This window comes from Borostomias antarcticus (assembly GCF_949987555.1).
Source record: "Borostomias antarcticus genome assembly, chromosome: 9".
Classification (NCBI taxonomy): domain Eukaryota; kingdom Metazoa; phylum Chordata; class Actinopteri; order Stomiiformes; family Stomiidae; genus Borostomias; species Borostomias antarcticus.
Window position 1 is genome coordinate 11,296,560 of NC_140242.1, and position 24,694 is coordinate 11,321,253.

The 24,694-nt window shown below is 49.4% G+C and overlaps 1 protein-coding gene across 1 annotated transcript in view; it reads right to left on the reverse strand.

Moving 5' to 3' along the window:
- Positions 1-1,162: 1,162 nt before the first annotated feature.
- LOC311313289 (serine hydroxymethyltransferase, cytosolic-like) overlaps positions 1,163-24,694 on the reverse strand; it is a gene marked incomplete at both ends in the record, with an annotated part of 29,412 nt that continues 5,880 nt past the window's right edge. The window contains 10 exons of the mRNA XM_084443405.1: positions 1,163-1,335; positions 1,433-1,543; positions 1,643-1,759; positions 1,992-2,114; positions 2,231-2,344; positions 3,356-3,568; positions 4,021-4,102; positions 7,497-7,642; positions 7,871-7,986; positions 8,329-8,474. Coding sequence (XP_084299531.1) covers positions 1,163-1,335; positions 1,433-1,543; positions 1,643-1,759; positions 1,992-2,114; positions 2,231-2,344; positions 3,356-3,568; positions 4,021-4,102; positions 7,497-7,642; positions 7,871-7,986; positions 8,329-8,474 — 1,341 coding nt within the window. The remainder of the gene's footprint in view (positions 1,336-1,432; positions 1,544-1,642; positions 1,760-1,991; positions 2,115-2,230; positions 2,345-3,355; positions 3,569-4,020; positions 4,103-7,496; positions 7,643-7,870; positions 7,987-8,328; positions 8,475-24,694) is intronic.

The following is a 24,694-nucleotide window of genomic DNA, read 5'->3' on the forward strand; positions in this document are numbered from 1 at the left end:
GTCATATCTTAAAAGAAAAAATAATACCATACTGAAAATAACATAACATTAATTAACACCTCTTGTGGTGCCAACAGAGAAATGCAGGTAGGGAGGGAGTGATAACCGGTCAAACGCTATTCTAGGTGCGCTAGCCAACAGCCATGCACAAAAAAACACTGCCTCTTGTGGTAGCAACATAGAACTGCAGGTCAACAACCCGAGGGAGGGAGTAACAACTGGATATTTGCCATCTTTGGTGCGTCGCCACGCACAAAAATAACAACATACAACCGAAATAACAACATACGGCTACTGTTTCAAAATCAATTATTATTAATTATTAATCAAGCTACCAATTACTTCACACTGGAAGTGGAACGTTAACTTTGTTGTATATATGCCTTGCACAATCTTAACAGGTAACAATCAACTAGTGGTCAGAAGAGGGTGTCTTTAGCCTGCTTACATGACTCAATCACAGCACAATACACTCTGCTGACTTGCACTGAATGGATCAGTCAGGGTTGCAGAATTCGGGCTTTTTTGAGTTTCTGATTGATTTTGCTGGGCTACTGGGCTACTATCAGCTGTCAGCTACACATACAAGACTAAACAATGATGAAATCAGCCCACACATGATTAAATCAGTAAAACGCTCAGCTAAACTGCAGGTCACCCTTGTAATCTACAAAGTAGCAGGAGGGAAAAGTTGCTCATTTGGACAAAAAGAGAGGTGATGAGACTGCTTATCTCTGCACACGCAACTTCAACACGCATCATCAAGTCGCCTTTTAATGGCTTTTCTTTTGAATGGCTGGAGATCTACCAGCATAGAGATCTACCAACATAGAGATCTACCAGCATAACCTCTGAGATCTACTGGTCGATCGCGATCGACGTATTGGGCACCCCTGGCATACAGCATACAGACTGGGATCACGGGCACATTCAGATCTGCAACAGTATATAACCTCTACACTTCATTTTTAGAGGTGCAGCGTGATGTACTGTAATCTCTAATGTAACCTAATTCTGAATACACCCCTGGTTCACTGGTCGGCACAGGCAAAGTGGAAAGGAAATGGGGATATTCAGTAACACACACACACAAACCAGCAGAGGCCACTGAAACACATTTGACAGCAGTTCAAGGGCAAAACTCAGATCTCGTCTTGGTTCTCTAGAGCTCAGGCAGGCCAGGCATGGGGAAGCTGCCACTGAAGGCCTCCACATTTGCCCTGAGCTCCGCTACCTCCTGCTGGTGCTTCTCTCCGTGGGCCAGGGCCTTCTTGAAGTCCTCTAGAGTGGCCTGGAGGTACAGGCTGGACTGGATCTGCAGTGTCAGCTCTATACCTGCAGGACAGACACCACAAGGGAGTCCGTGAGGTGTAACGCACTCACTTTAACACACGCACGCGCGCATACACATACACTGAAGGTCTAAGCTTACCTCTGTGGATAAACTCTGCTACCTTCTCGAAGTCAGACTCTACCAAGCCTCTGGAGGTCAGAGAAGGGGAACCGAACCTCAGACCAATGGGATGCGGAACACTCTTGTCAGCTGAAATAAACACACAGGGTTACTATGCACGTACACCCCCCCCCACACACACGCACATAGGTAAGGCAGGAATGTCTGTGTGATGTATACGCATGTTACCTGGGAAGGTGCTACTGTTGCAGGTGATGGCGCAGGTTTCTAGCAACTTCTCAGCCCACCCAACATCGACTCTTTTGGGCTGCAGGTCCAGCAGGATCTGGTGGTTATCAGAACCGCCTGGAGAACAGCAGGTCGGAGAGTGCATGAGAAACTATCTGAATATCTGGGAAGGACATCTGGAAAACAAGTGAGCAATGTGGAAGTGGCCCCAACGTGCCGCCTTGTTTCCGAGTTCCATCTAATTTGGTTGGGGCTGGTTGAAAATACTGCCATATTGCTAGCCTAATTCACCGAGATCTCTCTGGTGTTGAGGGTCAGGTGTCAGGGCCTGATTCAGTGTTTGTCTCACCAGTGACGATCTTGTAGCCGTGGCTGATGAGGGCGTTGGCCAGGGCTTTACAGTTGGCCAGCACCTGCAGCTGGTAGGCCTTAAACTCCGGGGTTAGGGCCTGCTTCAGGGCCACCGCCACTCCTGAGAAAGTGAAAAACGGAGAGACGAGAGCGGAGGCAGTTGGAGTGAGCGTGACCCATGGTTGTGTTTGACCAGTCATGGATATAGGTGAGCAGAGGGTTGTGTGGTCCTCCTACCGGCGATGGCGTGGTTGTGAGGCCCTCCCTGCAGACCGGGGAACACGGCCTGGTTGATCGGAGACTCCAGGTTGTACAGCGTTATCTTCCCCTTAGCGTCCACACTATGCACACCTGAGGAAGATGGATCTAGACTTAAAGGGCAATGCTCGTTTTTGACAACCTGGACCTTATTTACGACATATTATAAGAAGTTTGACTCACCGAGATCACTTTGGTGTAGTTCGGAGGCCTGTAGAAGAAATTTAAAATCCAGCGCGAGCCAGTATATCCATGTAATGACGGTGGACGGGGCAATGAGAATGCAGTTTCTCAAAATCTATTTTCGTCCGCTAAACGGTTGTTTTCATCAATCAGATTGGATGAATCGACAGTTGAGATTCCTCAACGCGAGGCATTGTTGTCGTTTTCAAATACGGGGTCTTTAGCCTCTGTAATATGATCTTTACACGCCTTTCCCCACTTGCTCCAGCACGCATGCGCACAGGCCAGCGCGCAGACTGGCTAAACTCGCGGCTCACATTCTCTGCGCTACGATCGTTGTTGGTGCCGAGAATATTGTCGTCGTCATTCGTCAGCAACAATCCGATCGTAGCGCAGAGAATGTGAGCCGGAGAATAGCCAGTCTGCGCGCTGGCCTGTGCGCATGCGTGCTGGAGCAAGTGGGGAAAGGCGTGTAAAGATCATATTACAGAGGCTAAAGACCCCGTATTTGAAAACCACTACAATGCCTCGCGTTGAGGAATCTCAACTGTCGATTCATCCAATCTGATTGATGAAAACAACCATTTAGCGGCCGAAAATAGATTTTGAGAAACTGCATTCTCGTTGCCCCGTCCACCGTCATTACATGGATATACTGGCTTGCGCTGGATCTTAAATTTCTTCTACAGGCCTCCGAACTACACCAAAGTGATCTCGGTGAGTCAAACTTCTTATAATATGTCGTAAATAAGGTCCAGGTTGTCAAAAACGAGCATTGCCCTTTAAACACCTGCACTCTCATTCAGTGAAGCCTTTTCAACGCGCGCGCACACACACACACACACACACACACACACACACACACACACACACACACACACACACACACACACACACACACACACACACACACACACACACCCTTCCTGTAGAAGATTATGCCGGACCGACAGCCTCTGAGTGTTTTGTGCGTCGTCGTGGAGACAATGTCGCAGTACTTGAAGGGGGAGGGCACCACACCGGCTGCCACCAGCCCACTGATTTGGGCCATGTCGGCAAGTAGGAACGCTCCGGTCTCATCCGCAATCTGACGAAAACGAGCGTAGTCGAGGTTACGGGAGTATGAGCTGGCTCCTGGAGGAGAGAGGACGAGACAAGGGTTCAGTTACCATATCTAAATCTGGCTCCAGGCCCTCTACCTACTCGACAGCCTGCGATACATGAGAGCCTCTAGTAGATCTGGGTGAGTGTGAGGGAAGTAATGGAGACTCCACAAGCCAACCTACAGGCTATTATAGGAGAGAAGAGCAACACCATTAGGTCTATCGCTCATTCACTAGATCTCTGAATCTGTTGAGGTTCTGTCATATTGAGCTTTGGAAATAATTACTACATCATGTAATGAAGACTGTATTGACAGAACATTAAAACACACTATCGACAGAAGCACGTAGTGTTATCTACAGTACAACAGTATGTCCTGTTCCCTGTGTTGGGAGGGGTCATTGTGTGACTGGGTATACTGTATAAACTGCTGACATCAGTACCTGCTGTGTGCGAGTGTGTGTGTGTGTGTGTGTTGTGACCTGCAATGATGAGTCTGGGGTGAAACAGCCGTGCGTGCTCTTCCAGTTTGTTGTAGTCAATTAAACCCGTCTCTGGATTGATCTACAGAAGACACATTCAGGACATGATGAATCAGTTCAACCCCCCCGCCCTCTACCACCCACACACACTCCTGCTTTCATAGACTAAAGGCTGTAGCCATGAACTTTGATCAGTACACCCAAAAACGATTGGTTTACCACCATCAGGCTCTACTCATCAGCCTATCAAGGGAGAGGGGGGCAGGGACATAACCTAGACAACCCATAGCTGTAGAGGTTACATCTACTCGGTCAGGGACTCGCAATCACTGGGTCAAAGTGACAATGGCCGGGTTTCCCGATAAAGAACCTTCTTAAGGAGTTAAGACGGCTCCAAAGAAGAGGTCGCTAAGACGGAGCCTTAAGAAGAGAGTGTTTCTCGAACGTCTTCTTTGAGTTCTTCTTAAGGTCCATCTTAGCGCCGCGCTTAAGAAGCTTCTTTACAGGAGCTGTCCACCACCTCGGTACTGAAAACAAAACAATCGTTGCCAGGCTAATTGATTATTCCACGTAATTGCATGCTCCCAAATGAAAGTCTGATGTAACAAGTGGCGTCCTACTTAACCCTATCAATAAAATCACGCTAAAAATGAACACGGGGGAAACAAGGCGCCCGAACGCGATTATAATACTAATTGCGAACTGAATCCACACATCTCCCATTCTCCTGCCATGCCCACCAAATATCAACAGCTCACCTATGCACGGTACAATGCGAGACCTTGTGACAGGTAGGCTAGAAATACTAAGCCACAAAGGACACATTCAAGATGGCACAACAAACTGCATGTAGCCTACAAATAAGCAACAAAAAATGGCCCATCTGATGAGCATGAATACATCAAATCAAATCAAACGTTATTTGTATAGTGCATTTCATACACAGAGGCAACACAATGCGCTCTACATAGAGCAATGGGAGGGTGGGCATAGGTGTCACCCCTACATATTCCAGAGGGAAGCAAAAAAAACAAAACAGTTTCACCCGGGGGACAGAAAAGTGAGCTGTAAAAATTCTTCCCTGACCTCTCTCAATTAGACGATCGAGCAAGCTCCTGGAAAATGTTTGTCTATTGCCTAAGAACATATACAGAGCAGTAAACATGGGCTAGATACTTCATAAGAGAGACGTGACTAACAGGAGAGTGCACAAATAGTTACAGAGAAGTTGCCTACATGGTAGGCCATTATGTGTTAGCTATCCCTGTAGTCTCTAATATGATATTGAAAGGACAATGCTAGTTTTTGACAACGTGGACCTTATTTACGACATATTATAAGACGTTTGACTCACCGAGATCACTTTGGTGTAGTTCGGAGGCATGTAGAAGAAATTTAAAATCCAGCGCGAGCCATTATATCCATGAAATGGCGGTGGTCGGGGCACTTAGAATGCAGTTTCTAAAAATCTATTTTCTGCCGCGAAACGGTTGTTTTCATCAATCTGTCTTTATGAATTGCTAGTTGTGCTTACATAGAGCGTATGCCTGTTGTGGTTTTTCACATGCCTCTGTAATATGATCTTTAGAAACGTCTTTCGAAACGAAATAGCTTCCTCACTTGCTCCAGCACGCATGCGCACAGCGCGCAATCGTTGCTCCAGCACGCTGTGCGCATGCGTGCTGGAGCAAGTGAGGAAGCTATTTCGTGTCTAAAGACGTTTCTAAAGATCATATTACAGAGGCATGTGAAAAAGCACAACTAGCGATTCATAAAGACAGATTGTCATGGTTGTCAAAAACGAGCATTGTCCTTTAAGTGAATCATATAACAAAGCACAGTAAGCACTTAGCAGAACAGGCTCATCCCACAAAGCAGAGGTGGGGAAACAGAAAGCAGAGAGCCAAAGGTAAAAAGGGGTAGGGTTGGCTGGATAGGGACAGCTGACGACACAGAGTGGGAAGCTAGTCACGAGGAGGCAGGGGGCCTTTCCAGGAGACATAAGGTGGACTTTTGGGCGAGGATGGAGGGGGGGGGGGGGTTAAGAGTATAAGAGGGAGAGACACTAGGGAGGAGGACAGGGTTAGTGGCTATTCTGGCCATCCATAGCAGACACGGGGGTATCTATCGGACTCAGGGTGGTCTGCGGGTGACAGTGGGGCATCCACTGGACCTGGTTAGAAGGTAGGAGGGAGAGAGGCACTAGGGAGGAGGGAGGCAGAAAAGGGTTAGTAGCACGCAGAGCCATAAAAGCAACACAGATATTAAAACAGAACATGCCAGTTGCAGGGCAACCAGCATCTGTATTTACATCTAAAAATACACACAGTGCATAACAGGATATGCACCAATGTATACAGAGGATTCACAAGCAGGATAGGCCTACATGGCCAGCCCGTGGTGGCCTGCAACCCAATGCACCCATTCCCCGTTGCTCATGTGTGTGATGACAAACAACAGGTGTATCCAAGTGGATATCTCATCCAATCATACACAGCTATTGGTTAATGCAGACTATGGTGTATGATGATCCGGGGGTAGTTGCACACATTTGATGGGGCTGAACTACTGTATCTCATACTGTATTTGCATGCAGATGTGGGATGGTTGCAGAATAATAATGGTCATGATGTTAAACTTAATTAAACTGTATTTATTTCAGACATGGACTGCAGCTCAAATTGCTTGATATATAAAGCCTGTTAAAGTAGGAGGCAGTAGGCCTTCATCAAATAGCGAGAAAAACTACAGAGCAGCATCAAAATTAAAAATTTAAACGACCTTGGGTTCTGTGAAAGGTGCTAGGCCTATATATTTTTTTTTTTTTTTTAAATAATTTTTAATTATCCTTTTATAATAAGAATAATACATTCTTACTATAAAAGGAATCCATTCTGATTAGAGGGATACGGTAAAACACATGTAGCCATATTAGGAGAGATTTTCAAGTTTCCCCCAATTTTAAACACTATAGAGTGCATGAAAGAAAGGAAAAAGAGGGAAACACAATAAGACGGAACAGTGCGCATTAGATAAATATCTCTTTTTGCCTGACACGGCTGGGTCAGCGAGCGTTTGGTCGCTAAGATGAGTGTTAAGAACGCCCCAGAGCCCTCTTTCAAAACCTTCTTACGAAAGAACGTCTTTGGCTAAGAAGGGTTTCGGGAAACGCGTTTGCTTCTTTCGGGAGCGGTAAGAAGACTCAAAGAGCTTCTTAGCGCTAAGAAGGATTTCGGGAAATGCGGCCAAGGTCTGTCAGGGGGACATAAAAACATTTGTGTAAAATCCGTGTCGGGATTGTGTGATTCTATAAAGAGTGTTGTGTTAACTTAGAGTTAGTCCTCCCCACAGAGGACTGGCTAATGAGAGAACAGTGTCATATATGTCAGAGCCCAGTAGAAGAATAGTAATAGTAGTGATCTCTTGAGTAGGGAGTGTTCAATTTATTGGGTTGCAGTGTGCCTGTGTGTCTGTACCTTAAAAGGCATGGACTCAAAGAAGATGGAGGAGGCAGAAGTCTTGAAGCCGTGGGTCAAGTGACCTCCGTCAGGCATGTCCAGCCCCATGATCCTCCCACGGGGCCCCACGACGGCGATATACACCGCTAAGTTAGCAGGTGAACCTGGGGGGAAGGGAGAGAGAAGACCCAACACATTTTACAAACAAATAACCAAAAACAATTTGCCGAGTTAACAGATGAGGTACTGAGATGTTCTTGAAAAAAAGAGATGCCTTTCAGACAGGTGCCGACATCATGTCAATGATTGATGTTGAGTACTCAGCTACGCAGTGAGTCAGCAAGTGTGCATGTGTACTCGTGTGTGATTGTGTGACTGAGTCTGTTAAATACCTGAAAGCGGTTGCACGTTGACACCCCATTTCTCTGAGTCCAGACCGTAGGCCTCTAGGGCTCTCTTCTGGCACAGTCTCTCCAGCTCATCTACATGCTCTGTACCTGCATAGTACCTACACACACACACACAGGCTAGAGTTGAATATTAATGAGCTTCCATCATGTGGTGAACACTAGTGGATGTATGTGTGTGTAAGTGCTGAGTAGGGTGTGTGTGTGTGTGTGTGTGTGTGTGTAGTACAGCAGTGTTAGGTTGGGTGTGTGTGTAGTAAGGTAGTAGTGTTAGGTAATGAGGGAAATCCTGTAGGCGAATCTGTATGGGCCACAACAGTGTGTGTGTGTGTGTGTGTGTGTGTGTGTGTGTGTGTGTAGTAGGCTACAGCAGTGTTAGGTAGGGTGCGCACACGTGTGTGTGCGTGTAGTAAGGTAGTGTTAGGTAGGGTGTGTGAGTGTACCTCTGCCCGGGGTATCCCTTAGAGTACTTGTTGTTCATGCAGGACCCCAGAGCCTCCAGCACAGCTCGGCTGGGGAAGTTCTCAGCGGCGATCAGCTCCAGGCAGTACGTCTGTCTGTGCTTCTCCTTCTTGATGATGTCAAACACCTACCACACACACTCACACGTCAATCACATGTAGGCTACAATATCACTTATATTGCCTATCACTTATATCCTATATTATACATAGGGATGCTCAGATGCTCAGATCGATCGGCCACCGATTTAAATTGGCCAACCGCAAAAGCCGATCTTCTAAAATAAATGAATTATGATTATTATTAGGCTATTGTTATTATTAATATTATTTTGCATTTCATAATTATTAACAAAAAATAATTTATTAACAAATCATTAACGACTTATTAGGGAATCGCGCTACATTCTTTGAAGCACCGTAGCTTGCCCTGCTTAACTGACTTAAAGTCAGAAGCAAGAGTCGTCTCTGATTTGGCAATTTTTTACAGCATCGGAAAAAGACCCAAACAATGTAATATGCAATGCGTGCAAACGGTCCGTGTAACTTTTATCAGTTTAAATGTATCAATGACGTGACTAAATAGAATAATACGTAATTGGTTGCAATATTTCAATTTTTGCATTTTCTATACCTGATGTTAAAGTCCAGGTTAACCCAGTTCAAATTTTTGTTATGAGCTTCACACACCACAGGAAAACATGTCATTAACCACCCAGGCAAATCTGAGTGATTAAAAATGTCGCTAAGTATATAAAATAAGGCTTCAAAATCGGTAAAAAATCAGCAGCATTCTCTGGTCTGAGACTGTGGGGGCGTGTCTGCTGAAGGCACCGAAGCCACACCCAATTGCGTGGGGAGGGGGTGTGGAGGGAAGAACCTGTCAAACCGTTCTCTGGTCTGCATTTTGTCACACTGGCACGCCGTCTCTTTTGTGGTAGGAAGGCACAGCTTTGAGAAAACAGAGAGGAGTTGAAATTACACTTGTCTAATGAGTCAAACGCACAGATGCTTCCTCCTAACCTACCTCCTGACAAACAACACAGGTAAAACTGTAGCTACTCTATACCAACGCGCCAGTGTTACTGCCCTTAGATGCAAAATACAAAAACAGGCAACGAGGAATGTATGAGTGTCCCTATTTTCTCCCTGCCACCTCCGGACCCATTCCTATCCCTCCCAGGCGATCCTGTCGTCCCTTGGGATCAATGGAAAAAGTTGTTTAAAATGTACCTTTTAGTCACTGGCTTGAACAGCGCTGATAGCGCGAAGAAGCGTCCACTACCGGAGTTGATAATCGGGACACACTCATCCACTCTCGTTGGCAATGTTATGTGTGAGAATAACGAGCACTCGGCTTCAACTTTCCCGCAACATATCCAACAGAATGTTCAGCCAGTAGCCGCCGAGCACCGCTTCACTGGGAGAGGGTGCGTCTTTCTCCAGCTGCAGCTGGTCTACCTAACCATCCCCCTCGCTCCCGCCTCCCGGTCTCCCGCTGGACAAATATACTGTAACCATTACCGGTGAACCCATACGCACATCAGGTGCCACAAATATGGCAGGCAGTTTCTGTATAGTTAACGCTTATAGTCATAATATATCATCCGTAACGTTATTTGGTGGGTGGTCGCCTGGTCGGTGCTGCTTGCTATGTTAGCTAGACTAAGGTTATATACACACTCCCATCTGCAACAAGCTACATAGCTAATGTTAGCTATAATTCCTCCTAAGATTACATATAATTCATCATAGCTGACATTACCAAATAAATGTCAAGACACGTTTTGTAGATTAACGTAGCAGTGTATTTTCCTATTGCTTACGTTACCTAGCTAACGTTATAACGTTAATTAGCTATAAGCACACAAGGCAGAGGTGTCGGCACCAAAGGTTGATGCGACAGGAGGAGAATGGAGGCCGGGGAGGGAGATGGTTGGCTCCGCCGAATTCACCAGGACCAGTCGTGAGTCCGTGAAACCCAAAAGCCTCATATTATAATTGCAGAAGCTTTCGGGAGTGAAATGTTTGCTGCAGAGGCGGGCGCTAGCGGTGACAGACTCCTCTGTAACACCATGGCTCTTCAAAAATGCTAACCATTTGCTTCTCATTTCAGCTTTACTCGGGAGTGAAAGAAGGAGATCTTATCATCCCATTCCTGCTGGCATCCAGGGAGGATGCATTTTCGTTTAGTTTTATGCATAGGCATTGCTAACTAAGAAAAACTAGCTAATTCTATACTGTTGGTTAAAACTAGCTTATTCTAGACTCAAGATTGAGCAGGAGAACCGAAGATTCAAATCCGTTCTAGCTTTATATAGGCTAGTGTTAGGGCGGGGATATGCTAAGAACACCGCTCTACGTCATCCGGTACCGTTTTAAGCCCGCCCAGAAAATCCAGAAATCAAAACGATGGTTACGTATTGTAACCCTAGTTCTATGAGTGGAGCGGAGCCCCACAGGGCTAGCTCCTATTGGCTAGCGAAACCCAGCTAGCTACATTGACTGAAGAAAAAAACATACACGCACCTGTGTCCAACCAGGTCCGGTGCACCACTGTATAAGCGGGCTACGCCCGCACATCTGCTCCTAACCGAAATTTTCAGCGAACAGACTGCGGGGTCAGCAAGTCTGTTCCCTGTGGGGCTCCGCTCCACTCATAGAACTAGGGTTACAATACGTAACCATCGTTCTATTTCGTGGAGCTCCGCCCCACAGGGCTAGCTCCTATTGGCATAAGCGGAGCTACACGACCGCACCATACACTCTTGCTGGCCCCAGTAAGGGAAAAACCAGTCAGGACACAAGCCAGGGCTCCAAGGCGAGACCATACTAACAGTTGATCCGACCCAAGCACTGGCCCCACCCCGCCACACTCAGTCTATCACAGCCGAGGGCAAGGAGAGGTACGTGGGCGAGAGCTGGACCAAAGCGGTTACTCCGTAACAAGCCCGTCCCAGCCTCACACATAAACAGGAGCGGAACGTCACTAGACGGGCCTGCTCCTACCTTAGCTGAACCGGTGAGACCTGAGTGAGTCACGTCTGCTTTCCTAGCAGGAAAAGACCCCGCGGCTCAAACCGGTTCTCCAGTAGCGGCGAGACCTGCCGTGGTCAATTCTGACTCTTTCACAGAAGACCCGGCGACTCGAGCCGAACACCTACATGAAAAATCCTGTCTAACGCTGGCTCGCACCGGCGGCTGTGTTTAGCACAGATGACCCCACAGAGACAGAGGACATGGATAAAAGGTAATAACGGACAAAAGGAGACGGGGACGACCAAGTCGCCGCCGCACAGATGTCCTCCACTGACACACCATTGAACAGGGCAACTGACGTGGCCACACCCCTTGTGGAGTGTGCCCGAACAGCACCAGGCAGAGGACGACCCGCAGTCACGTAAGACTGGGCGACGCCCTCACAGATCCAATGGGAGAGACGCTGTTTCGACAACGGAGAACCCACCTTCCCTGGGCCGTGGCAAACCAACAACTGGGGGGTGGTGCGGACCGCAGCCGTGCGCTGGACGTAACACGTCAACGCACGCACAGGACACAACAAATGCAGGCGGGCCTCTTCCTCGCTCGCATGAGGTGGAGGATAGAAGGCTCCCAGCTCCAAATCCTGTGCTCTATAGGCGCCCCGGACCACCTTCGGAACGAAAGATGGATCCGTGCGCAACACAGCTTTGCTCCCATCACCCGTGATGAGAAAAACTGTCAACGCCCTCAGATCACTGACCCGCTTGCCCGACGTCAGAGCAAGGAGCAGCGCGGTCCTAATCGATAGCCACTTGAGAGATATCCGCTCCATTGGTTCGAACGGCGCTTTACATAGCGCATCCAGAACCAAGAGCAAATCCCAAGGCGGCGCCGCAGCCTTACGCACAGGGCGAAGACGGCGCGTGCCGGCCAGGAAGCGTTTAACCAGGGGATGCCCGAAAACCGTAGTTTTGGCGAACCCCTCATGGCATGCGGAAATAGCACACGCATACACCTTGATAGTGGATGCTGCCAAACCGCCACCATGATCCATCAGGTGCTGAAGGAATTCCAAAATCGCCTCGACCGAGCATGACTCGGGAGCGAAGTCCCTTTCCTCACACCAACGCGCAAAAGCAGCCCATTTGCCAGAGTAAACCAAGGCAGTGGAAGCCGCGCGCGCGCTCTGAATTGTACAGATCACGGCCGGAGAGAGTCCCCTATCAGACAATCTCCGCCGTTCAAGAGCCAGGCCACCAGCGGCCGTCCCAAGACTGGAGGTGCACAAATTGAGCCCTCCGCCTGGGACAGCGCATTCGGCCAATGAGGGATGTGCCACGGTTCTACAGTAGTCATGGCCATCACTTCTGCATACCATCTCGCCCAGTGGCGGTCCGGCGCTATCAGTATTACCGATGCACCCTCTGACCGCACCCTGGCCAACAATGGTAAAATCAGCCCCATCGGCGGGAAAGCATACAGCAGCGCCCCCGGCCAGGGGGCATGCGCGAACGCATCCACGCCCAGCGGAGGCTGGTCCTGCTGTCTCAGAGAGAACCAGAGGGGACACTTCACGTTCTCTCTCGAAGCAAAGAGATCCACCCCTGCTCTGCCGAACCGGGTCCAGAGCTGAGCCACTATCTGAGGATGTAGGCTCCACTCGTCCGGGTGAGGCCCGCCCCGAGACATCAGGTCCGCCCCGACGTTCAGACGGCCGGCAATGTGCCGCGCTGTCAGTGACCGGAGATTGGCATGAGCCCATCGCCACAGCGTTACCGCTAGACGGTGAAGCGCTGGCGAGCGGACTCCCCCTTGTCGGTTGATGTAAGCTACTGTGGTCTGGTTGTCTGACCGCACCAGCACATCGCGCCCCTGTACCAGGTGTACAAAGTGGCGCAATGCCAGTAGCACCGTCTCCAACTCCAGGAGGTTGATGTGGCGCCGTTCTCCGACGGCCCACAAACCACCTACGGCCTGGGACAGACATGTACCACCCCAGCCGCTTAGAGACACGTCTGTGAAGACAGCGACGTGTGCCGACACCCTGCCTATTGGAACACCGTGCGCTATTACGCGCCGGTCCCTCCAATAGTCGAGGTCTGCTGACAACGACCCCGGCATCCGCACAAGGCGCCGTCTGTGCCTCACAGGGTCCAGACGAAGCCGCGCGAACCATCTCTGCACGCACCTCATGTGAAGAAGGCCCAGTGACACTACCACATGGGCAGCTGCCATGAGACCCAGAAGGCGCATGATCGACAGAACCGCGATCTTCCGAGAAGGACGGCAAACACTGAGACTCTTCTCCAGTGTTTCCCTCCTTGAATCGGATAGCCGTGCTCTCATGGCGCTCGTGTCCAGATTGATACCTAGGTAAACAATCCGACGGGCCGGCCACAGAGCACTCTTCTCCCAGTTGATTGCAAACCCCAGGTCGGTGAGATGCCGCACCACCGTGGCGGTATGCATCAGAGCAAACAAAGGCGACGGAGCCAGTACCAGCAGGTCGTCCAGGTACGCCAGGATCCTGATGCCCTGCCGGCGCAGTGGCCTCAACGCCGCCTCCACACAATTGGAGAAGGTTCTGGGGGCGAGCGCATATCCAAACGGGAGTCTGGTATATTCGTACGCCACACCCAGGTAGGCGAAACGCAAAAACTTCCGATGCCGATGAGCTATCGGTATGTGGAAGTAAGCGTCCTTGAGATCTATGCTGGTGCAAAAATCGCCGGGAAGGAATGCCTCCAGCATTTGTCGCACCGTAAGCATACGGAACTTCAGATTCGCCACCGTTTTGTTGAAAAGGCGGAGGTCCAAAATTGGCCTCACGCCCCCCGTCTTCTTTGGCACGAGGAAGTAGCGGGAATAAAATCCCTCGTCCCTCTGGTCTGACGGGACCACAGTTACCGCTCCCTTCGCCATCAGTTCTGCAATCTCTGCTGACAGAGCGGCAGCCTGAGCGAGACGCGGTATCACTGTCTCCACTACGCCCGTGAAGGGCGGTGGGGGGCAACAAAACTGAATGAGATACCCTTCCCGTAGAACACGCTGCAACCAGCTGTCCAGGAGACATCTCTCCTGCCAGACTGTGAAGCGGTTGGAAAGAGGTTGTGCCGGAGATCGCGGGAACAGATCGAGGAACCTGCCATAGTTCAATTTGGCCCTGACCGCCACCGGACAGCTGAGAAACTCTGCTGTCCTGGTCCAAGGCGGGCCACCCTCGAAAGGGAGATGAAAAATCCCCATTGGGAGTTCCATGTCCCTGAACAGCGCGAGGATGAATGGCATTCCTGTCAAGAAGCACTTCATTCACAAAAAGAGGAAGTGAGCCGACACCGTCCGCATTGCTAACAAGCCGCCGTTGCTCATCCCATTGAGAGAAAACGGCGGAGTTTTGCAATGCGGGAAGCCCCGCCCTCTCATTTGCATGATCTGTCAAGGTGCCGTCTTTCGCAGACCGACTAGACGGGACATGAGAGGCGGGCAGTGATTTCGCGCCAACATCACACAAAGCGGCCAGGCGAAAACCATGCGACTGGTGCACGTTGTGAGATGAAGTGTGGATATCAGACACCATAGGCCTGCTCCTTTTAGCTAAAGGCCGAGCGTTGGTATCACACACACTGACGGAGCGACGCCTCGGCTGCTCATGAAAATAGCCAGCCGAGGCAGTAAACATGGAAGTATTCTCACTGACCGGTGAGCGTGAAAACTCTCTACCTGTCGAACACACAGGGAGAGGCTCGAACGCTCGGCCCGAATGAACGAACGCCGTCTGGGGGTCTAGCGCATCTTTTTCGCCGCTAAACCCCGCCAGCGGTCGGTCCCGAGAAAACTCCGAACAGGGCAGTACAGCCATAGCACTTGGCCTGGGCGCACACATCCCCTCTGTTAAAAACCCAAACGGTCTGTTTAGAACAGGGGCGGTGAGACCTGCCGTGGTCAAATCTGAGTTTCTCACAGAGAACCCGGCGGCTCTAGCCGAATATATTATATTCGCTGAACCGGCGAGAGCTGCGCGCGTCACGTCTGCTCTCTTTGCAGGAAAAGACTCCGCGGCTCGAGTCGGTTTTCCAGCTGCGGCGAGACCTGCCATGGTCAATTCCGACTTTTTCACGGAAGACCCGGTGGCTCTAGCCGAATACATCACATCAGCTGAGCCGGCGAGCCCCGCGTGAGTCACGTCTGCTTTAGCAGGAAAAGACTCCGCGGCTCGAGCCGGTCTTCCAGCTGCGGCGAGACCTGCCGTGGTCAATTCTGACTCTTTCACAGAAGACCCAGCGGCTCTAGCCGAGAACATTACAGTAGTTGAAAAGGGAGGAGATGCGGACTGCACATTACAACCAGCTTGATAACGTTGCATCGTGTTTGCTTTATTGAGCAGGGAAACTTGCTCACCGCCGCTCTTAACAGAGCGTGGTGTGGGCACAACACAGTCACGCATCTCCACGCACCGTCAATAGGTGCGTCTCTTCCTACCCCAAGCCGGAGGCGGAGCGGTGGGCGCGCTTGAAGACGCCGGACCGGTCCCGGCACCCTGGGCGGGGTAGGCAGGGGGAGGTCGCGGGGGAGGAGCCGCGTGCGCAGTCCAGGAGCCCGGGCGAGCCGGTCCATGGGCCGTAGCGGGGCGGGACCCCGTGGCAGGTTGTTTAGCCTTGTGTGTTCGCCGGCGCTTGCTCCCAGTCGCGGCAGCATCAGCCGGAGCACGCGGACGTGCCGGCACACTGCACTCCCCCGGAGCAGCGAGGTGGCGAGCGAGGAGGAGCCGGTCCTGCTCCTGGCTGCGACACTGCTCCAGGATGTTAGACACAGCCGCCCCAAACAACCCCTCCCTACTGACCGGTGAGTTGAAGGAGGACACCCTTGTTTTCCTCGCGCAGACGAGTCAGGGAGAGCCATAGGTGGCGCTGCTGCACCACCGACGTGGCCATCACTCCACCCAGACAGGAGGCGGAGATTCTCACAAGCTGAGCAACGGCTCCGGCGATCTCCGCTCTCCTGTCTTCATCCATAGAGGGGGGGGTTTGCTCCGTAGCTAGCTGGCCGATGTAAATGGCCAGCATAGCAATGGAGGAGGAGATACCGAGGTGATGCGCGGCTCTCTCCAGCAGCCGGGGCAGGTCGCGATCGAAGGAACCCCGCCCCGGGAAGGAGGCGCCACTATCCGTAGTGGCTTCCGACGCAGAGAGACCCTCGTCTGCCTCGGAGAGCTCTTCCTCATCATCCGTAGGCGCGAGGGAGGTAATCGGGGCCGCCGGTTGTTGCGGGGGCGCGCCGATGTCCTCGCCGACCAGCTGGACCAGACCTTCAGTCTCCAGCGGCGGCGGAGCGAAGAAATGCGCCCGGAGCATCCTCTCCATGGGGTCCAGGAGGGCGCAGATCTCGCAGGCGGGGGACGGAGCCAGACCCGCTCTGGCGTGCTGCGGCCCCAGACAGCGGAAGCAGAGGTGGTGTCCCACGTCGCTGTAGCGGGAGCCGCAGACACAGAAACGATCCGGCGGATCAATCGGCGCCGGCAGGGGGTCATCTGAGGACGCCGCCAGCTCCGCTTGGGTCCGCTGAGTAGACATCTTCTTATCTTCTCCAGTAGCAATGCGAGCTGAAAATTTCGAAGGAGCAGATGTGCGGGCGTAGCCCGCTTATACAGTGGTGCACCGGACCTGGTTGGACACAGGTGCGTGTATGTTTTTTTCTTCAGTCAATGTAGCTAGCTGGGTTTCGCTAGCCAATAGGAGCTAGCCCTGTGGGGCGGAGCTCCACGAAATAGAACTGGTCAAAAACACAAAACTGGTCTAACTTCACAATTCAGTACTACACATGGTTCATCCCATTTTTACATGTTATCAGCAATGCATCACTAACACATAGTATGTGTTTTCAAGCAAATCTCTGATTTTGGTTAACTGGGACTTTAAATAGAAATGTGACTAGACTCGTTTTTCCAATTGTCGATTTTTGCATAGCTCCTTTGAAAATTGAAAATTGAAATAGTGACGCAGGTCAGAAAACTGGAGTTTTTCCTGTTTTTCGTTTCATCTGGAGGGAGGGGAGGGGAACTCCTCCGCGAAATCAACCAATCACACCACCGGCTTGTTTCTGGCACTATTTTCAGTATATTTCTGTCTGCGTAATGTTACGATGAGCTAACATAATTAAAATAGAATAGGCCTACATTTTCGCCCAGTACATCAATATAGTATGCATATTTATCAACACAACTACTTGTTATATATATTGATATATATAGATAGATATATAAAGTAGCCTGTATGAGTCAGTAGACGTTAATTAATTATCATATATAAGGCTCAACTAGTGTAACAAGAAGTATAGTCTACATTGTGGAAGTTCGAGACAGGCTAGGAGTGATTCATAGAGCAGGTTTAATTTCACTATAATAAACGTTTCACAAAAGACGGATGCAGATGTTATTCCAGGTATAGAACAAGGGTAGCGGTAGGGGTAATGGCTATATGTAGCCTACAGTGAGTTCAAGTTCAAGTTTTATTGTCATACTCAATAACAATGCAACATCATTATTGGTAATGAAATTCTCAGGCTCAGAGCCAACTCAACTTTGCGTGTAAACGTGACAGAGTATCTGTGTGCACAGCTTTGACAAGGTGCAGGATCAAATGGTTAAATTCTGAGAAAAGAGAGGATATCCGCACGATGGATTAGGTAAAGATCTTTATTAAATTGAGCTGCAGGCAACTTTTAGACAGATCAGAAGAAGAGGGCAGCTGGCCAATCAGGGGGGGCACTTGTCCCCCCCTGCCCCCCCTATAAAATCGCCCATGGGAGTAGTAAAGGGAAAATGCATGTTTAGCCCTGTTTTAAGGTTACTTATGATCATATACAATGGTTCAGATCAAAACGTTGACAAAACTAGCACTTTTGAGAAAGTCTGATAATTGATCTACCACCGTTTTGGTCATACAATGGATAGGCACGTTTTTATGTATAGAGTTGATTTGTGCAGCAAACGAGTCCAAGACAAATTTTCCTGAGGGGACAATAAAGTATATTCTATTGTATGCTATTCTATGCAACCAAAAAATACGAGGGGGCACGAGATAGCGAGGCGTTATTAGCGCGCACAAAATTTTAGTGTTTTTTGGTGCATTTTTGCAGTTTAAAATCAGGACACAGCACACTACAAGTTGCCACTCAAGCGGTGTGAAATTAAACTTACCGGTAGCGTTCTGCCAAGGACTTTCAAAATTAAAATAAGGGAGAGTAAGGGGAAATAAAGGAAAACAAATCTAGCCTAGGCTACTTTTTACTCACTTGGCATTGGTCCGAATGATATAGCCTACTGTATACTGAAGTATGAAGGATATTGAATCGGATATACTGAATAGCCTAAAATTTGGATGACCTGGGCCGCGTTTCCCAGATTTGCCGAATTTCTCCGCACTACCACGCTTCCCAAGGTATACCTTGGCGAAATGACAGAGTTTCCTACGAGTGTTTCCCAGACTATCCCTTAGCGTGCGCGTGAAGATACATCGTTAGGTCCATCCCAAGATACATCGTTAGAGGAGCTGTCCCTGGGCGCGGTGCTGAAAAAAGAATTAATCGATGCCGCACACATCGATGGCCATTCGTAAAGTCACAGAAATGACGTGCCAATATAATACGTGCTGTCTTAATTATTTGATTTCAGTCTAAATATTACCAAAAAGGAAGCTAATCCACCGAAAGCTCATCTGCTAATGTATTTAAGAGTCAAAGCGAGACCTCGTGATAGTCCCAATTCATACATTAAATTACATTACATCAAATAAAATATCCAAGAAAGAGCATGAATCGGATTGGGACATATAAGCCCCGTCGAGGATGTCTTGAAAGGCCAGGAAAAAATACTTTAATGATGATAGGCAATGATGATAGCAAAATGACCACTGATTTAGTTATCATACAAACAAAGGTATAATGCCCATATAAATTGCCTCTGTGGCAGTAGCATTCCCACGTTAGAATTCGCGCGGATACCATGACTAATTTAATCTATCAGGCACCGGTGTTGGCGCATGTGGCCTATAAAAAAAACAAGGGTAACTGCACATATTGAGCGACATGGCAGATATGAAGAGGAAGCGTGTGATAGCGTTACCCAAAGAATAACTAGTGATCATGCTGGACGAGGTGGAGCAGCCGAAGGCCGTCCTGTTTGGCGGCTACCAGTAGGGCCTATGCACAACTCCAGTAGGCTACTTCCTGAAATTAGACATGCTTCTCTATTTCCTGTCCTACACTTTGGATGAAATGATTATTCAGGAATTCCTGAATAATCATTTCACCAATAGTGTAAGACAGGAAATAAAGAAGCATGTCTAATTTCAGGAAGTAGCCTACTGGAGTTGTGCATATAGCCCATTGAAGAAGGCTGTATGCGTACACACACACACACACACACAACACGTTCACCACGCTGTAGTTCCTACACACACACACACACACACACACACACACAACACGTTCACCACGCTGTAGTTCCTACACACACACACACACACACACACACACACACACACAGTATGCGTAGTTAACAGACATCCGCATTGCAGCGCGGATGGCTGCTTCCACTCCTGGGCCACCCAGGGAGTGGACAGTCGTCAGCAAGAAATGGCAGGACTTCGCCAGTCAGGCCAAAAGCGGGGGGCGGCAGTGCGCCGAGAGGCAGAGCACCGTGCCTTCCCTCACCCCGGAGGAGGAGAAGGCCCTATCGATCATCGGCCTCACAGCCTCCCAAGGCATCACTGGTGGCCTTGATTTGGAGTCTGGAGAGGGCCCCTCCAACATCCAGCCCTCAGCTGAATCACCCCAAGCCTCCCAGTCCTCTGGAGAGGAGACCCCAGCGCAGTCAGACTGCTCCACCCCGTCGACACGCTCTCCCCCCACACACCCCATGACGTCCCCCCCCCCCTCCCAACGTGAGAGGCAGCTGAACACTACGGATGCGAGGTGCGACTGCAGCGAGGAGCTCCTGGAGGTGGGGAGGCAGAGGCTGGGTGTGCAGCGTGAGAGGCTGGACCTCCAGAACAGGCAGCAGGCCCTAGCGGAGGCACAGTTTGTGTGGCCCTCCATATCAGTGCCCATCATTCTGCCAACTCCAGGTAGGCCAAGTGTATATTTTGTATACTCTGTCTTTTCCCACACTGCATGCATTCCATTCAATGTCGCTAATTGAATTTTCCTCCCTTGCAGATGATGCAGATGCCTGAGACACACTGCACACACTCACCACACACACTACATACACTTAACACACACACTGCACACACTACATACACTTACCACACACACTACACACACTCACCACACACACTACATACACTTACCACACACACTGCACACACTCACCACACACACTACATACACTTACCACACACTGCCCACCCACTACAGTACACTGCGCACACACACTACATACACTCACCACACCACTCATCCTTCCTACGTGTTGCTACCTTGCCGTGGTGGGAAGGCTTGTGTGCCTCCATGACCATGAAGGCTATATTGGTGGGGGGTCACCCCCCAGCAGGTTCAACCATGCCGGGCAGGTTCAGGGTAGAGGCCAGACGAAAAGCAACAACTGGCCCTCCAGGTTGGGGGTTGGGCATGGGTCTAACAACCCCACCCCTGAAAAAGACAGCCTGTTACAGGACAAAGGTCTGAAGAACAAACCTGCCCATGTTTTTTCCCAACCAATATTAAACAAGTTCCCTTTATCCTGTATATTTGTTGTTTCTTGCCACATTACAACAGTAGAGGTTTTGGAGAAGGCACACAATATAACAAACAGCATTTGTAAGATCACTAAATACTGTGAATCTGTTAGCAAAGTTCACTATAAGGACAACAGTATTGGGCCACCTACACATTACAACTTTCATGACATCCCATTCTAAATGAATAGGCATCATATGGAGTTGGTCCCCCCTGTGCAGCTATAACAGCCTCCACTGTTCTGGGAAGGCTTTCTACAATATTCTGGAGCGTGTGTGAGGATATTTGACTATTCATCTAGATGGCCTCATTGGATTAATCAATTCGTCAGGATATCTGTCTGACAATATATAAAGACAGACAGAAAAGTCATGTCATCAAATTATCCCTTTACATAAGAAAATGTTGTTGTTGTTCACAAAGTGGATTATATTAGGCTATGGATAGTCCGTATATGTTGCTTGGCTCAATAAAAGTTTTAAAAACAACATTCCCATGATGTGTTCTGTAGGCTGACATTATTTTCATCATTCAAGTTAATTGTATTTTGTGTACACTATGTGAATCGCGCAGGTAGGATAGATAGATGTGCGCTGTATTGCAACTCTCCTTTTTAAAAGTGTCATTTAGCTCGAATCGCGCTAATACTATGACGGGATGAACGGAGCGCATCGCCAAGGTACACTAACGATGGGTTCAGACCGCCCTTCGTAACGTATCCCTTGGCTAAGGTATACCTTGGCTAAGAAGGCTCTGGGAAACAGCGCTTCGGCTCCAAGGTAGACTAACGATGTATCTTCGGAAGGTACATCGTAAGGGCGATTTACGATGTACCTTGGGTGGAGCTGTTTCCCAGAGCCTTCGTAGCCAAGGTATACCTTGGCTTAAGAAGGTTCTGGGAAACGCATCGCCACCTAGAGGTGGAGCTAACGACGTTCTTAAGAAGCACGTAGCGCTACGATGCCTTAACGATGCCTCTGGGAAACGCGGCCCTGGGCCGCGTTTCCCAGATTTGCCGAATTTCTCCGCACTACGACGCCTCTCAAGGTATACCTTGGCGAAATGACAGTGTTTCCTACGAGTGTTTCCCAGACTATCCCTTAGCGTGCGCGTGAAGATACATCGTTAGGTCCGTCCCAAGATACATCGTTAGAGGAGCTGTCCCTGGGCGCGGTGCTGAAAAAAGAATTAATCGATGCCGCACACATCGATGGCCATTCGTAAAGTCACTGAAATGACGTGACAATATAATACGTGTCGTGTAAATCATTGTCATTGCAGCCTAATATTACCAAAAAGGAAGTCCTGCTCCCGAAGCTAATCTGCGAATATATCTAAGAGTCAAGGCGAGCCCGCGTGATAGTCACAATGCATAGCCTACTATTGCATCAAAGTTATTATACCAGCAATAACATGGATCGGATCGGGTCATATAAGCCTCGTCTGGGATGTCTTGAAAGCGCATGAAAAAATACATGAATAGGCAGTGATGATCGCAAAATGAACACCAATTTAATCATCACACAAACTAAGGTTTAATGCTCATATCATGAATAGCACCTGTGTCAGTAGCATTCCCATGTTAGAATCCACGCGGATACGATGACTAATTTAATCTATCAGGCACCGGTGTTGGCGCATGTGGCCTATAAAAAAAAACAAGGGTAACTGCACATATTGAGCGACATGGCAGATATGAAGAGGAAGCGTGTGATAGCGTTCACCAAAGAATAACTAGTGATCATGCTGGACGAGGTGGAGCAACCGAAGGCCGTCCTGTTTGGCGGCTACCAGTAGGGCCTATGCACAACTCCAGTAGGCTACTTCCTGAAATTAGACATGCTTCTCTATTTCCTGACCTACACTTTGGATGAAATGATTATTCAGGAATTCCTGAATAATCATTTCATCCAATAGTGTAAGACAGGAAATAAAGAAGCATGTCTAATTTCAGGAAGTAGCATACTGGAGTTGTGCATATAGCCCATTGAAGAAGGCTGCATGGGCGAGCATTGCAGCGCGGATGGCTGCTTCCACTCCTGGGCCACCCAGGGAGTGGACAGTCGTCAGCAAGAAATGGCAGGACTTCGCCAGTCAGGCCAAAAGCCGGGGGGCGGCAGTGCGCAGAGAGGCAGAGCACCGTGCCTTCCCTCACCCCGGAGGAGGAGAAGGCCCTATCGATCATCGGCCTCACAGCCTCCCAAGGCATCACTGGTGGCCTTGATTTGGAGTCTGGAGAGGGCCCCTCCAACATCCAGCCCTCAGCTGAATCACCCCAAGCCTCCAGCCCTCAGCTGAATCACCCCAAGCCTCCCAGTCCTCTGGAGAGGAGACCCCAGCGCAGTCAGACTGCTCCACCCCGTCGACACGCTCTCCCCCCACACACCCCATGACGTCCCCGTCCCCCCCCTCCCCCCGTGAGAGGCAGCTGAACACCACGGATGCGAGGTGCGACTGCAGCGAGGAGCTCCTGGAGGTGGGGAGGCAGAGGCTGGGTGTGCAGCGTGAGAGGCTGGACCTCCAGAACAGGCAGCAGGCCCTAGCGGAGGCACAGTTTGTGTGGCCCTCCATATCAGTGCCCATCATTCTGCCATCATTCTGCCAACCAGGTAGGCCAAGTGTATATTTTGTATACTCTGTCTATTCCCACACTGCATGCATTCCATTCAATGTCGCTAATTGAATTTTCCTCCCTTGCAGATGATGCAGATGCCTGAGACACACTACACACACTCACCACACACACTACATACACTTACCACACACACTGCACACACTCACCACACACACTACATACACTTACCACACACTGCCCACCCACTACAGTACACTGCGCACACACACTACATACACTCACCACACCACTCATCCTTCCTACGTGTTGCTACCTTGTCGTGGTGGGAAGGCTTGTGTGCCTCCATGACCATGAAGGCTATATTGGTGGGGGGTCACCCCCCAGCAGGTTCAACAATGCCGGGCAGGTTCAGGGTAGAGGCCAGACGAAAAGCAACAACTGGCCCTCCAGGTTGGGGGTTGGGCATGGGTCTAACAACCCCACCCCGGAAAAAGACAGCCTGTTACAGGACAAAGGTCTGAAGAACAAACCTGCCCATGTTTTTTCCCAACCAATATTAAACAAGTTCCCTTTATCCTGTATATTTGTTGTTTCTTGCCACATTACAACAGTAGAGGTTTTGGAGAAGGCACACAATATAACAAACAGCATTTGTAAGATCACTAAATACTGTGAATCTGTTAGCAAAGTTCACTATAAGGACAACAGTATTGGGCCACCTACACATTACAACTTTCATGACATCCCATCCTAAATGAATAGGCATCATATGGAGTTGGTCCCCCCTGTGCAGCTATAACAGCCTCCACTGTTCTGGGAAGGCTTTCTACAATATTCTGGAGCGTGTGAGGATATTTGACTATTCATCTAGCTGGCCTCATTGGATTAATCGATTCGCCAGGATATCTGTCTGACAATATATAAAGACAGCCAGAAAAGTCATGTCATCAAATTATCCCTTTACATAAGAAAATGTTGTTGTTGTTCACAAAGTGGATTATATTAGCCTATGGATAGTCGTATATGTTGCTTGGCTCAATAAAAGTTTTAAAAACA